Here is a 16,425-nt window from a genome sequence, read left to right on the forward strand (position 1 = left end):
CTGTCTGGAAAATTCAGTCATGAAGAAGAGTGCAAAACACTACGTCACTACAAGTCTTACGTCACAATAAACACGGATCACGGCTGGTGTCACAATCTAACTACACAGCAGGTAATTAGTCCCTTCATGCCCACAAACCTTAATGGGGTTTAACCCCTTGTTCCCCAGTACTGGTCTGGCAAGCAAGGGGTTAAATCCCGTTGAGGCATGTGAGGAAGACATGACTAATTATCCGGCTACTTCTTTATGTCAAGTGCCCCGCTGTTGTGTGTGTGGTACAATGACAAATGCTGCGGAGTGCCTCGACCCGGGAAGAGATATGATAGGAGACTGCGTGTCTTTTCACCACTGAATGTCACAGACACAAGCATGTTTAAGCAGCACTTCACAAAAAATAAATGCAAATAGAAGAGAACATACCGTCTTTGAGTCTAATTCGTGGTGAGGTTGAGCTAGGACCTTATCTACACTGGCCGCATCAGCAAACGTAACGAAGCCAAATCCCCTGGAAAACAAAACAAACAAAAACAGACATACATTAGGAGCTGACAGCGATGGGTTACACGTGTTTGACTGCTAAGCTTGTTAACACATACATTTGGTTCTATTATTGAACGCTTCAAGAACTTCTGTATCTATAACATTTACAATAACATGTTACTTTAGAAATATACAGTGCGTCAAGGACAAAAGTACAGCAGTGCACATCAAAATTAAAAAAACTGTCATCATTTTCTAAATGTCATGTCATTCCAAACCTGTATGAGGAACCCTTTCATTCGTCTGAGGAACACAAAAGACTGTGTAGAATGACAGCTTCAGTCACCATTCACTATTCCATGTATGGAAAAAAAAAGATGCAAATGAAAGTGAATGGTGACTAAAACTGTCAGTCCCCAACAATTCCTTTGTTTCACAGAACAAACAATGACAGAATTTCCGTGTGAAATATCCCTTTAATATGCTCGTCCTATTATATTATTTAACAAGAACTTGGTTGATGAAACATTTCAGATAAACGTTTGCCAGAACGTGTCAGTCAAGGACACATAAGGACTTTTCACACCACAGTTAATCTTGGGTTAACGCATTTTTAAACACCGGGTTCAGGTTCAGAATCGTTTTAAACATGTAATTTTAAAGGTGGTTAGTAGCATCGGTTTTGAAAATCTGCTACATATATCCAAATTGTTTAGCAATAGACAACCAATCATAAACCGCTTTGGCGTTTACATCATTGAATATTCATCATACGCATTGTATATTCGCAGAAACTTTCACGCGCTGTTTAATTCCGATGTTTGAGGAAAGCAATTGTTTTTAACTGTAGCGATGAAGAGAAAAGGATTTTTTTCAGAACGTTTTCAACTGGATGGAATCTACGTGGCGACATTTCCACAAATATCAAAACAGGTCGGTGCTGTAAGTGTCCAATAAACGTTTTTATCCTCGTGAATATGCAAATGTCACGCTGGCGTACAGTATCAAATCCCACAATCTGACACAGCGCAGGATTAATTACTAACCCAGGGTAAAGTATAAGCAGTGTGAAACACGAAACAAAATAACCCAGGGTTAAGAACGACAAGTGTGAAAAAGCCATTAACGTGCCAATATCAAATCAAAACACATGCGACCGCATTAACCGCTCGTTTATTAAAGCCAGTTGCTGCTTTAACATGAAGAATCCCAAATCAATGTCAAACTGTATCCTATCTAGAAACACACCGATCCAGTCTTTTCAAAAGCGCATAGCAGCCGAATAACAGCGCACGGGCAAAATCGACAGTTCATTTCTCAGAATAAAAACCTCAAAGTGACAGGGATTTTAAAAACACAACATTGTTGTTTGTTTGTTTTTTACCTGGAGCGTTTTGTCGTGGGATCTCTCATCACCATACATTCTCTGATTTCTCCAAATTTACTAAAATAGTCTCTAAGGCTGTCTGTGGAACAAAACAGAAAGAAAAGAGCACATATAAGCAATGCATTCGTGCGTTACACACCAGTTTGTAAATTAAACGCCCCCCTGGATGTCTAACAGGGGTCGAATAGAGGACTTCAAATGACGGCACATATCCCGCACAGCGCGCGCCACGCTGGACACAATGAAAGAAACACAACACACAGCCCGACAAACGCGCGCAAATGACAGCGAACCATCGGTCTCTTACCTGGTGAAGTTTGCCAGCTGAGGCCACCGATAAACATTTTACTGTAAGGGGAAAACACAGCAGAAGTGAGTCCAGATGTCAGATCGGCCATTTTGACGTGTAGCTAGCGACAAAAAAAGCAGAGCTAAACGAAGGCAAAGCAGAGCGGTGTGTGTTTACTGAGCCCCGGCGGGCTGTGCTCACTAATATACATCAAACAAAGGTGTAGTAGTTGCCTGCACCCGGAAGAGCCTTTTTAAAACATGCTCACCGGAGAAAAACACACAAGAAAAAAAGTCAAGTGCTGTCAGCATTGGTTCTGGCTTACCCCGGGTCGTGTTGCGAATCGTTAGGGCTTCCAGATGTGGCTTGGCTCCCGTCTCCCTCCATGGCTATCCCAACTATGGCCAGTAACTAACACACACACTGTCAGAGCTAAGAGAATATTACTGAGCCGGGAATGCGAGCGTCACACGTGGGATCAGCTCTGCCTGGCTCCCTCCCCCTCCCGTCACCCACACGGGGCGGAGCGCAGAAGGGGCTCGTCACCTCACCCATTCCATTGACGTCATTAGCATGGCCCCGCCCACCCGGGCTCAGAGCATGGGGATCAGATCAAATCGCATCACTTTTATTGTCACATCACCGTACACACACAAGCGTAGCGGCAGCTGAAAGTCTACCGAATGAGAAGTGAATGTAAACAATGCGAAAGAAAGTCTATCTGAGTGATACACATCTGAATATGTGTATAAAAATAATATTCTACTTTCAGAGTAGGATTAGCAAAGTTCAGTGATCTTTTTCTTATAGTTGGCCTATTTTGTATTATTATTATAATGAATCAAACAATAATAAATAAATAAAAAGTCAGAACAGATAAAACCTTGACATCAAAACTTAATTTAAAGTTTCACAAACAAAGTATGAAAAGAAAAAAAGATAACATTATAAACACATACAGAGGAAAACATTATGCATCAGTGACATTTCCAGAAAAATGATCATAATATTTCAAGAATCTGTCACTTCTCTTGTTTTTAATCAACCTTAGAGGTTTAAGAAATGTGTCAATTTCAATTAAGAAATGTGAAATATATAGGCTGCGGGAAAAAAAAAAAGTAATTTCTTGGAGTATTAGTTGTACCTTTATAGTAACAACTTTTAACAACTCTTTTAACTGAAAGGATTTGGAAGAATCAAGATGCTTGGCCTAATTTTTTTTTATTGCACCCTAGGACAGAGGAACATTACATCACAGATAATATTAATAAGCACCGATTAATTTGAAATACCTTTTCCCCGTAGAGAATTCATAACTTACCTTCAATTTGTTTTGAGTTGCTCGAACATGTCCAAAAAGCAAGTAGGGCGTAAATTAATTTCCTGAAATACTTGTTTGATGAAATCAGTGGTGAATGTCAATTTTTTCCCCCAAATCTACAGGGATTACAATGGGCAGTGACGGTCTGAAATATAAAAAAAAAATTGTCATCTCCTTTGCAACTAATTATTAGAATGAGAATTCACATTTGTAAACATGCCAAAAATAAATGGCCATTTATATGGTTCCTTGAAGAACCTTTAAAAGTCTTTCCATTCCACAATAGGCTCTTTATACTGGAAAAAGATTCTTTAGATTATTACAATGTTCTGCACAGTAAGAAAAAAAAATATTTTAAGAACTGTTCACTGAAAGGTACTGGGGAACCAAAAATATGATTATATGGCAACCCCCTTTTCTTTCTTTTAAAAAAAAAAAGTGTATCATGCTCTCATCATATAACATTTACAAGTACTGTACAAAATGTAATAAACATGCAATACAAATGGAGTAGAACAAATATCCTTAAGAAATAAATACCTCGCTGACCAAAGAAAACAGGCCTTAAACGTAAGCACATCATAAATCATAAGCACATCATAATATTTGTAGTCACATTCTAAAGCACGCATTCAAATATTATGTATGATTATTACTTTCCACTGCTGTGTGTATACTCATATATAGTGATTATACAGAATACACCATCCATCTGCCATGTTGAGATTTTAAACTCGAAATATCTGAGCTATCACACACCGCCTGAGGGTCTGTGGGCCCCTTGACTTCTGCAAAATGCAGTTTTACACATTAATTAATGGTCTTTAAATCGCACAAAAAGGTTAAGGGATCGTGTGCTTATTATCCATGGAGAGGGCGAAGAGAGTCCGAAAAAAAAGTAGAAAGAGAGAGAGAGAGATAGAGAGAGGCTCAATTAAGGCTGCCTGCTCAGTGGATTTTCAGTCATGCTACAGTGATTGCTGTTTATTTCCTGCAGCCTTGTTTGAGAGAGGCTCCATGGCCCAAATACACCTCATCATTCTTCCTCTATACCTATACCAATTCATATTTCCTCTTCTCACCTCTCATGCTAAAGATAGCTTCTGAACAACAGTCAGAACTCTTGAAGTAAAGAGCCCACATAAAGCCGGTGTCCAGAGGAGGGAGGCTGAGATGCTCTTGACTGACAGGTGAACCCGCTGTCTCACCTCACTGCCTAGCAGGGCTGCTTGTTGGTAAACTGACACACGGGTACCTGTGGGGCACAACCCAGAAAACCAAACATCTCTCTCCCCTCTCAGTTCATTCTCTCTCGAGCTTTGACCAAGACAAGACCACCGAAAAAAGAAAAGAAAACAACGTGTCAAAGATGCTCATTGTTTTTAATCTTTATTGACATTATAAGTATTAATAATAATCATTGTCAGCTGAAATTAAGCTCCTCCTGCACTTAGCCTGAAATGTCATTTCTGTTAAGTTCAAATATGCATCACCACTGCCGTTTCATTTCATTGTAATTCAATACGTAATTAAATTTCTGATAGGCTTTGGCAGAACGTTTTACAGGGTATTTAAGATAATCGAAATGACATAATTTCATAATAGGATTTGATAAGCATAATGGTGGGCAAAACAGTTTATTCAGCACAGTTAGTTGCCTTTCATTGTGGAGGAAAGTACAAAATAACAATTAAACTGACCACCTGAAAGGGTATGTTGCCACAATAAAGAGCCATGTCAGCCATATTCAGATCTTTTTCTCTTTTTTTTTCCTTCTTTTTTTTGAATCATGGCTCATTGAGATTTGGCGTAATTGAACAGGAAATTACTGTTCGGAGCAAGGTTTTAAATATCTACACAAGTGTTTCATAGCATATAAGCCTTAAAAACCATTTAGGGGTATTGTTATTATGAGGCCAAACATTTACTGGTTCATTAAAGAACACTGAGAACCTCATTAGACCTTTTATTAGCTTCTCATTTACTTGTTAGAAATGCATTATGAACTGCAGAATTAGCTCAAAACATTTTTGACACCTTTATTTGTCTGATCACACACACAAAAAAAATCTATAATCTATTCATATACATTTCGGCGTGTAGAACAGCCATAAAATCCTCTACATAATAAATACACCGCTGCCTTGAGACGAGGCATCAATTTCATACGCTTATGAATATTAGCATTCACCATATGCATATTCATGTTGCTTGTGACATAAACAGAGACACGGTTGTCGGGTTTGATGAAATGAAATTGAAATGTAACTTTAAAAGAAACACACATCAAGAGGATATTTAAATATACACATTTGCATTCGGCGGTTTTGAAGGCACGCTTTATTAATGCCGCAACCCTCGCCATTATTAAGTTAAATCTAATGTCTCTGGAAATCCATTAAGTCTTCAAAAACAGTGGAGAAAGACGTCTGAACTGAAGACCCTTATTAAAGACTAGACTAAGTGCACAACACAGATCTGTCCAATTAGAGCCTGTGCATTTAGCAATTAGAGAGAAAAATGTAATGTGCCAAACATTGCCTAAAATGGCCAATTTGACAATGGAGTTAGAAAATATCTGCTCAGATCTTTAAATGGATAATTAGAGAGATAATACTTCATGTTTAATAAACGGTTTTAATGGAGGTTGAAATAATAAAGAATGGAGTCTCATCATGTTGTCGATTTTCAAAGCAGTGTTCCGGTTCCTATAAACGACCGTAAAAGTTCTTCAGTTTGATAGATTTTCTTTCCACACCAGGCCCTGGATGATCACTATTCAAAACTGAACAGATTTTACATATTATCTTTCACTGAAAAACACCTGTTTTGTCATTTAGAAGGGTACAAATGTACCCACTATCCAAAATGCCAACCCTTTCTTGCCATTGTGAAGAGGTTTAAGGGTTACACTTTATTTTAAGGTGACGTAGTTACTCACTCAAATAAACTACATGCACTTACTATAGAGTTACGGATAGGGTAAGGGTTTGGTTTAGGGTTAGATACTTGTAATTATGCATAATTTACTGTTATTACTATAGTAAGTATATGTAGTAACTACGTCATCTTAAAGTATAAAGTGTTATCGAATAAAGTACAATCAAATGTATGGTTGTTATTTCTAATTGGCTGGTCCACCAGCCTTCCTTCCTGTTTTAATTGGTAGATGTTACACATTCCGGATTATTCTGATCAAATTTTTTTCCTAACTTAAAAACTTACATTTTTAAGTACCACATTGGTTCATTTTAAATGTGAACTTTGCATTTAACGCATTTATTTTCACTTATGTTCCCCCTGATAAAGGCCTAACTGTTCTGAAATCAGTAACTAGTGATACTAGTTTACCTCTTCAAAATTTAAAGTGCTTCATGTTATAGTCTGTACTGATTTATGTACTGAACAGTTTCTTATTATAAATCACATATTTCTAGTACCACTGTAAAAAATGCTCCCTTGAATTTTTAAGTACAATCAACTTGGATGTTTAAGTCATTTCAACTTAAATTTCATTAAACTGACTTATAAAATGAGCTGAATCTTGTATAACTTATAGAAAAAAGTTGAAAATTGCTTAACTTATTTTGATGCGTTAAAGCAATGTAAAAACATATGTTGTCATACCTTGTTGATCATATAATGTTTTACAGTGTCCATAATAATTGGAAAAAAAAATAATGAATTAAAACACCATTTTGTCTTCAATCAGTTGTCTTCAATCAGTCATCAGTTTTCAAGCAAATCAAATCTGGCTGAAAAGATTCAAGAATCAATGGAATCAATGCAGAAATGATCAGTCGTGTTACTGACCTGCAGTATGTGAATTACCAGTATATCAATAGTCCTATCACATAGGCTAATCACTAAATGACTATTGAGCATTTCCACAATATGATGTCCATTATCCTGTCACATGGAATGCTGTCTCTTATCACATCCAAACATCCATTTCTGTTTTATTTCCCTGCACAGATTGTTCCACAAACAACATTTGGCTGTTGCTTTATTTACAGAAATGTTGCTTCGACAAATCTGTCATTTTTCACGAGCCCAATATAGCATTTGAGCTATTGTGCCCCTGTCGGTATTGAGATGCCCACAGCTAATGTTCTGACAGCATAATTTAAGCCACATGCGATTGACTATATTCAAATTCAAATCGGGATCTTTCCTCCTTTATCCACACCTGTACACATCAAGCAAAAAAGGCCACTCAGAAAAGATGTTAGCGCTCATTCTAATGATCTGCCATCAAAGTTATTGGCACACGCTACAAAGCAGACACTCTATTCATCAGCCGCTTGAGAAGCTTCGCACAAACAGAGGCAGTGCTGTACGTGTGAGTTCACATCAGCGCCGAGCAGATGGTGTCAGTGTAAGCAGAGCTGCTGAGGGCCTTTTACACGCTTTTATGTGAACCTTCACTTACTTAACTCAATGTCCCAAAGTGGCTGTCCTTTCGTCGCACGTCACCGTTCGTCGCAGTTTCTGTGGAGGATGCCAGAACTATCGAGAGCAAATATTTCCAATTCACTCCGCGTCACATGGCTGAAGCTAATTCAACATTCAGGACTTGGAGACAAAGCTAAACAATTTTATTAGGATGCTTTTTCTCAGAATTACTTTCAATTGTCTTAACATACACTTAGAATTAATTGCAATAAGTAAAAAAATAAATAAAAATAAAATGCTAGACCTTTTCAGAACTAACATTGTTGAGAAGTTTTGCAACATGTGTAGCCATGTTTATAAAAATGTCAATTGTTGTATTATTCACTCTCAGAACAAAAGGTACAAAAGCTGTCACTGGGGTGAGACCACCATTTGAAAAGGTACACCTAAAGAGTAGGCTACTTATAGTAACCTCAAATGTACAAATTAGCACCTAAATGGTACATAGGCTATTATAAACATTTTTAAGGGTACCTCCCCAGTGACAGTTGCAAACCCTGCAAACCTCTTTTTGTCAAATGCTTTGCTTGAAAGGTGTGCATTATTTCAAATAAGTGATGCTTGGTTTGATATTTTTATATGTAGGCCTAAAGCAATGACCTTCATGTTTTTAGGTGTCTTACATACTTTTTACAGCCAATATGTCAGTCTAAAATTCACAGATATCAATGCTCATTGTGTTTTAAAATCAATTTGTTCCTTAGACTGTATTAATGAAAGGATAAATCAGCCTTAAGCCTTGCTGGTCGGGTATCAGATTACTTTGAAACGCTTCAGAATCGCCCTTGCGGTGGAACTCTCGATTATTGCGTCTGGAAAGGTTGAGATTTCGGTTATGCTTGTGGATAGAAGACAGAAACAGAACATTCGGCCTCGTAATGGACGGTAATAAAGAAAAGTGTAGTACTTGGTGGCCACAGAATGGACTTCAGCCTCTTCTCGTTCATTACTGAAAATGAGAAGGGAGGCGAGATACAAAAATGTAAGTGTAATTTAGCCGTGCCCGGGCAGAACAATTGAATGAGAAATGTGTTGATGTTAAACGGCCCCTCAGGAGACAATAACATTCATTTAATTCCAGCACTGCCATACAGTGTAACATTGGAATGACAGAAGACGTCTGAATATCTATTGTGTTCGCACACGGTTTTCGCAGATTTAAGGGCCTCGGCTGTCTGGCGGCAGAAAGCGAGACAAGGGTGACCTCGGATAATTACCACTGTCCAGTGATGAGCTAAAAAGCGCAGCCTTTCAAAACGCCTGAATAAAGGTTGTGTGTGCTTGAGTGCCTTCATTAGATTCATCTCGGCTTGTGCGAGCGAACGCATTACCACTAGTTGACGGAGATCAGACAGACAAAAAGCTCATTTAAGTGCCCTGTAATGGAGATGGTCCTGACACTCCAGAAGTTGATGATCTCATTGAGCAGCAAAAAAATAAATTATAAACGGAGCAATTCCAATAGGGTCCTCACAACATCGGTGCTCGGGCCCTAATAAAAAAAGATTCAGTATGAGCTGAAATATCAAACTCCAGCTCCATCTAGTGCTCATATTACCACATCGCATCAGCACCTGACACGTATTCACTGTATCAGAGAATACGTTTCATAATTTTTAAAAGGAATGCAGAATACTCACAGATTTGATGCAGAATGAATATTAATAAATGTGGTTTTCTATTCCAGGGATCTATGCTATGTAGTCAGAGGGATGAGTCAGACATATATTACCATCATAGTCAAGTTAGTCACGTTTATTTATATGGCGCTTTTTACAATACAGATTGTATCAAAGCAGCTTCACAGTGATAACATGAAAATAATACAACAAAGTTTGTTTCTAGATGAAAATTGCATCATCGTCCACCTTAAGTAAGGCAGATCAATAATATTGTTGAATATTAAATGTCCCCAACTAAGCAAGCCAAAAGCCAAGGCAACAGTGGCAAGGAACCAAAACTCCATCAGGAGACAGAATGGAGAAAAAAACCTTGCGAGAACCCAGGCTCAGTCGGGGGCCAGTTCTCCTCTGGCCAACGAGCGAACAGTGAATGATTATGATTCAGGCAGCATTACAGGTCAGAAGTCAGATTGGATCAGAACATTCTGAATATTATTCCTGTTCCATCTGGTTGGAAGTCGGAGTCATCACGCCGGTATGAAGACGAGTTTGTTGAGGATCAGTGTCGATGGCTGTCGTGTCGATGAGGCCTTCACAGGGCTGATGAGGCTGGCACCTCATGGATGCGTCATGGATGGGTCCAGGCACAGGTCCACCATCTGATCTGGATATGGCCCGGATCCGGCTGACTTCAGTAAACCTCGGAATAAATAGAAAGACTAACATTAGTGTAGATGCCATTCTTCTTATGATGTAACAAGTACATCAGGTGTTATAGGAAGTGTCCCCGGTTCTTGCTGACCTAATCTATGCAGCCAGTGGTGTAGTCTAGTTTTTTGTAGTGAGTATACTCTAATATAACCCCCCCCCCCCCCCCCCCCCCCCCCCCCCGCCGCCGCCGCCGCCGCCGCATACTCACCCAGCCCAGAGCGTCACCCCATAAGCACCACCACACTCACTAATGCATACAGTATGCATCGACATGTAATTGAGAGCATTATGAAATACTAAGTGTTATCAACTTATTTATTTGTTATATGAATATGGTCCCTGAAGCACAGGTTTTATCAGTTGACAATTATCAACAATAAAAAAAAAAAAACATTATAGGCACAAATACAAATTTACTTTTAGAAATGGTGTTTTTGAAAAAAAAATTTATTTTAAAATACATTTTACTGTGCAATTCCTTTCTAATTAATTTGAGTTAGACCGAACTTTTATTTTGGTGGGTTGTAGACATTTGAGTTTCTGTGTGTTTTAATAAACTATTATTATTATTATTATTATTATTATTATTAGGCCTGAAGTATACTCTGTGCAATAGTAATATATTTCTGTTATATTTTCTTCAAGTTATACAGAACTTTTATTTTGACAGGTTGTCGTAAAGACATAACAGTTTCTGTGTATGAAACGAATGAATGACGATAGTTTTATCAAATGAAATGGTGAAATTCTCATCAAGTGACTCTCATAGCAGCTCTGCGATGAAATGCACATGTGTAGCCTACATCATGTCTCAATACAGTGAAACGCTGAAAACACCACGAGCGTGAGTCACGCGTGCTTCTCTCTGTGTGTGTGTGTGTGTGTGTGTGTGTGTGTGTGTGTGTAGTGGAGCACACACTGAGCGCTCATTCCCAGAGACGCGTAGAACAATTGCAGTCTCTTTTAGCTTTAATATTCATAGACACTAGTCCATATCGAGATTTGATTCATTGTACAGCAGCTACTTTTGATTTATTCATTCAAAAATAGCCTAATTCCGTGACGTTCTGCTTTATATAGCAAGTTCCATTTGTGACTGGATTCCGCGATTCGATCCGTCGCTTCGCAAACACAGACGGGGTGAATTTATGAATGAAAGTGTGAAAGTTCTGACACAAAACGAAGTTGATACGTATCCTCACGCTTTTTTTAAGTGGGTATACGCAAATCCTTGGCCTTTTCTAGTGGGTATACGGCGTATACCTGCGTATCACGTAGACTACACCACTGTATGCAGCCTAATAATTATTTAACTGATTTGAATAATAGAAATGTATAATGTTCTATAAGAATTCCAGGTAAAAGAGATGTGTTTTTAGTCTAGATTTAAACTGACAGAGTGTGTCTGCGTCCCGGACAATGTTAGACTGTTCCAAAGTTTAGGTGCTAAATAGAAGGATCTACTGCCTGCAGTTGATTTTGATATTCTAGGTATTGTCAACTGGCCAGAATTTTGAGATCGCAGTAGACGTGAAGGACTATAATGCGTTAAGAGCTCGCTCAAGTACTGGAGAGCTAAACCATTTAGTGCTTTGTAAGTAGTCAGCAATATTTTAAAATGTATACAATGTTTAATAGGGAGCCAATGCAGTGTTGACAGAACGGGGTTAATATGGTCATACTTTTCTGGTTCTAGTGAGAACTCTAGCTGCGGCATTTTGGACTAACTGGACTTTGTTTATTAAGTGTGCAGGGCAACCACTCATAATAGCATTACAATAACCTAGCCTTGATGTCATGAACACATGAACAAACTGTTCCACATTTGTCATTGAAAGCATATGTCGTAATTTAGATATATTTTTAAGATGGAAGAATGCGGTTTTACAGATGCTAGAAACGTGGATTCCATGCTTCCTAATGTTATCTCCCAAGGGTAGCATGTACAGGGTGAAAAGCAACGGTCCTAGTACTGAGCCTTGTGGTACTCCATACTGAACTTTTGATCGATATGACATCTCTTCATTTACTGCTACAAACTGATAATGGTCAGATAAGTATGATTTGAACCATGCTAATGCAATTCCACTAATGCCAAGATAATTTTTGAGTCTATTCAAAAGAATGTTGTGGTCGATGGTATCAAATGCAGCACTAAGATCAAGTAACACTAATAGAGAGATACAACCACGATCGGATAAGAAGAGTAAATCATTTGTGACTCTAATGAGAGCTGTCTCAGTACTATGGTACGGTCTAAATCTTGACTGGAAATCCTCGCAGAAATCATTTCTTTCTAAAAAGGAACATCGTTGTAACTTGTAAGGATACTGCCTTTTCTATTAATTTTGACAGAAAAGGTAGATTTGAGATCGGCCTGTAATTGACTAATTCTCTAGGATCAAGTTGCAGGGTTTTAATAAGAGGTTTAATCATAGCCAGCTTAAAAGTTTTCGGAACATATCCTAGAGACAAAGATGAATTAATGATATTAAGAAGAGGATCTATGACCTCTGGAAGCATCTCTTTCAGTAGCTTAGTCGGTATAGGGTCTACATACATGTTGTTGATTTAGATGATTAAACGAGTTTGGACTATTCTTCCTCTCCTATAGCAATGAATTAATGAAATTTTTCCTCAGGGAGACTACAATGCACTGTCTAATGTGATACTGTAGTGGACTGTTGCATAGTTATAATTTTTAAGTCAAAAGACTTTGGCAATTTTACAAGCTTTTCAAGATGGCAGCTGCATCAAGAAGAATGAAAATCTACCCAACCTCTGAAGTTAGGTTCAGTTTTTTGTGTTTTCTGAGAAACCTGTAAAAGTGACGATACTATGGTTTGTTTACTCAGGAAACCCAAGTTAAGATCAATTGATTGGTTTGAGGCGGGGAAATTCTTAATGGACTTTTCACTCATTTCCATCTTGAATGTTGAATTGTCAATACAACTGAAACATTTTAGAGAACATCACATGAGCTGACTTCATAAATTGATGCTAATTTTCCTAAAATGTTTTAAGTCACCATTATGGCGTGTCACACTCGCCGTGTTTGGAGGAAGAAGGATGAGTACAATCCCAAGAACACCATCCCAGCCGTGAAGCACGGAGGTGGAAACATCATTCTTTGGGGATGCTTTTCTGCAAAGGGGACAGGACGACTGCACCGTATTGAGGGGAGGATGGATGGGGCCATGTATCGCGAGATTTTGGCCAACAACCTCCTTCCCTCAGTAAGAGCATTGAAGATGGGTTGTGGCTGGGTCTTCCAGCATGACAACGACCCGAAACACACAGCCAGGGCAACTAAGGAGTGGCTCCGTAAGAAACATCTCAAGGTCCTGGAGTGGCCTAGCCAGTCTCCAGACCTGAACCCAATAGAAAATCTTTGGAGGGAGCTGAAAGTCCGTATTGCCCAGCGACAGCCCAGAAACCTGAAGGATCTGGAGAAGGTCTGTATGGAGGAGTGGGCCAAAATCCCTGCTGCAGTGTGTGCAAACCTGGTCAAGAACGTCAAGAACGTATGATTGCAAACAAAGGTTTCTGTGCCAAATATTAAGTTTTGCTTTTCTGATGTATCAAATACTTATGTCATGCAATAAAATGCAAATTTTAAATATACTTAAAAATCATACAATGTGATATTCTGGATTTTTGTTTTAGATTCCGTCACTCACAGTTGAAGAGTACCTATGATAAAAATTACAGACTTCTACATGCTATGTAAGTGGGAAAACCTGCAAAATCAGCAGTGTATCAAATACTTGTTCTCCAACTGTATCTCAAACCAAAATGTAACCAATCAGCTGTGAGCAAAGAGACACATGTCCGATGTAATAAAGTCACTCCCCCTGTTTCTACTCCAAATTACTAGTGTTGTAGTCAAAACCACCTAAACCGAAACCAAGTCGAGACCAAGACGTGTCTTTGTGGAAATGTCTTATATTTAATCAATAAATACAATTAGAACAATAAGACACCATAGAGCTGTTAACCAATCAAATCACTAACAATGAAAATTCATCTTTGTGTTGCAGAGGTGGCACAGAATTTGCATCTGAATTTGTATTACACCTGCATAAATAATGTTGAAATTAATGTTTCAAAAATAACATTTTGAACATATAGAAATGTGATGGGGAAATAAAATGATAGGTCTACTTTTAAATATGAAACTGAAATCAAAACACTTAAGTGAGTCACGGTGTAATTTATTCAACCCATTTGTTCAAAGCACCGGATTCATTTAGTAAAAAATTTTTTTTGCAAAAATGAGTCTAAAATTGTTTCTAAAATTTAAGTAATTTAATAATAACTTCTTGTTTATTGAACATTTGTATAAAATCAATATCACATTTGCAACCATGCTCATATTTGTGAAAACAGCTCTCTTGCTCTTGTGATATTGGATAATTATATCCTATGTTATAATACAAAAAAAATCTCATACAAGTACTTTTTTGCAATCATATCTTGAATTTTGTGGGCATTTGTATTAATTTTGGGCATTTGACTTTTTTTTTAGACAATCCCGCATTGATTTCAAACCAACAGGAATAAAAAAAATTAATAATAAACACATTAGAAATAGGTAAGTTTTACATCAAATAAATCAGATAATGCACCGGCAATTTAGTGATATCCTCGCAGTTGTGGTTTTGAGTTAAAATCCTGAGTCCTCTTAGTCTGAGACAGAGACACAACAATACGTTCGAGACAGAGACAAGACCAAGACCTTCAAAAAAAAAAAAAAACATGGTCTTAAGACCGGAGACCAGTCTCGAGTACTACAACACTATAAAGCACTTGCTTAAATCAATATGAATTTATAAAGGTAATTTAAGCTTTAAAATTACTACATGTAAGCTTAAATGTTCAATTCTCTATCAATTAAATCAAATTAACAACTTTTACTTGCACTCATATAGCAAGAGATTTTGTCAAAGCTCTTTTCTTCTTGCCGTGTAAATTTGTTTAAATTCTTAATATTTTTCAATCTCATAATATTCTGCAGAAGAGGGAAGTGAATCGCAGTTTCACTGTTCCACTGATGTCACATCTAAACTCAGGATCAAAGTCTGGGTTGGCAGAAAGTTGATGATCAGCATCATGGTACCAACAAAGACTGGTTGGATTGGTTTGGTTTTGCCAACTCGAAACCAATCCTGTAACCCTGAGTTTGTTCAACTACCATCATGGTACGGACTCCAGTGGAGTTGAACTCGGTAATTATCAGCTTAGACTAGCAAGGCAGAAACTACCACAACACAGGCACTATCTTAAACTGGACTTGTGTATCAGTTATGATGATTTCCTTCTAATGAAGTATTAACTGTTTCGATTATTGTACTTATTGCCTGATGGTGGTTTATATTGGGATGATGTGGAATCTTGTTTGACCCCACATGAATAAAAACACTAACTATAACCATCAGAGGGGGACAAAGTACACAACTTTCTTACTTATTATTTTTGCATTGTTGCATGTAATACTTATAGTACCTTTTGCCTCTGAATCTATGCCTGCCTATCTACCCTCATATCAATATCAAATTTATTTCTAGAACACAGTTCCCATAGTGGGATTGAATGTGAGATTAAATAAATTTACTCAATAACGTCCACAATGGTTTCAGACACCCAAATGGCTGTTCCCTCAAATAAAGCCCCATTTAAAGTTTTTTGGCTTTTAGTATGAATATGTTAGCCTTACTGTTATCTATAAGCTAGTGTGCTCCAGAATTCGCATTTAGAAGACCAAACCCAACGTTGAAAATAAAAATCAGGTTGATGTCAGAATCCAACGTCAGATTGACGTTAATCTCAAACGTTGTAATGTGGTTGAAAATGAAAATCGCGTTGACGTCAGAAACCAACATCAGTTGACATTAGAAAACTTTCTCCAGTTTTCTCTTTCTGTACGTTTCAGTCAGACTTTAGATATCTTCATGCTTTGTGATTTTGAATTGCACATTCAATGATTCAAAGTCAAGACAGAAACGTCAACCTGACTTTCATTTCCAACCAAAATCCAACGTCGGACTGAGAAAAGTTTTCTAAAGTCAGTCCATTAGTTACACCAAAGTTACTTTTTTGGCATCTTATTGCCAGATTCATTACCTTGTTTCTCATTAGATAATTTATTGTGGCATCATCT

The 16,425-nt window shown here is 37.8% G+C and overlaps 1 protein-coding gene across 12 annotated transcripts in view; it reads right to left on the reverse strand.

Annotated features, from left to right (window-relative positions):
* msi2b (musashi RNA-binding protein 2b) overlaps positions 1-2,673 on the reverse strand; it is a 262,677-nt gene extending 260,004 nt beyond the window's left edge. For all 12 annotated transcript variants that reach the window (XR_014208650.1, XR_014208651.1, XR_014208652.1 and 9 more), the window contains exons 1-4: positions 2,482-2,673; positions 2,175-2,215; positions 1,865-1,946; positions 421-505 (exon numbers count right to left, since the gene is read on the reverse strand). Coding sequence is in view for 6 of the 12 variants with exons in the window: in XM_082179739.1 (XP_082035865.1) it covers positions 421-505; positions 1,865-1,946; positions 2,175-2,215; positions 2,482-2,543 (270 nt within the window). In the remaining 6 variants the exon portion in view is untranslated. The remainder of the gene's footprint in view (positions 1-420; positions 506-1,864; positions 1,947-2,174; positions 2,216-2,481) is intronic.
* Positions 2,674-16,425: the final 13,752 nt, after the last annotated feature.

This window comes from Leuciscus leuciscus (genome assembly GCF_965113295.1).
Source record: "Leuciscus leuciscus genome assembly, chromosome: 9".
Lineage (NCBI taxonomy): Eukaryota > Metazoa > Chordata > Actinopteri > Cypriniformes > Leuciscidae > Leuciscus > Leuciscus leuciscus.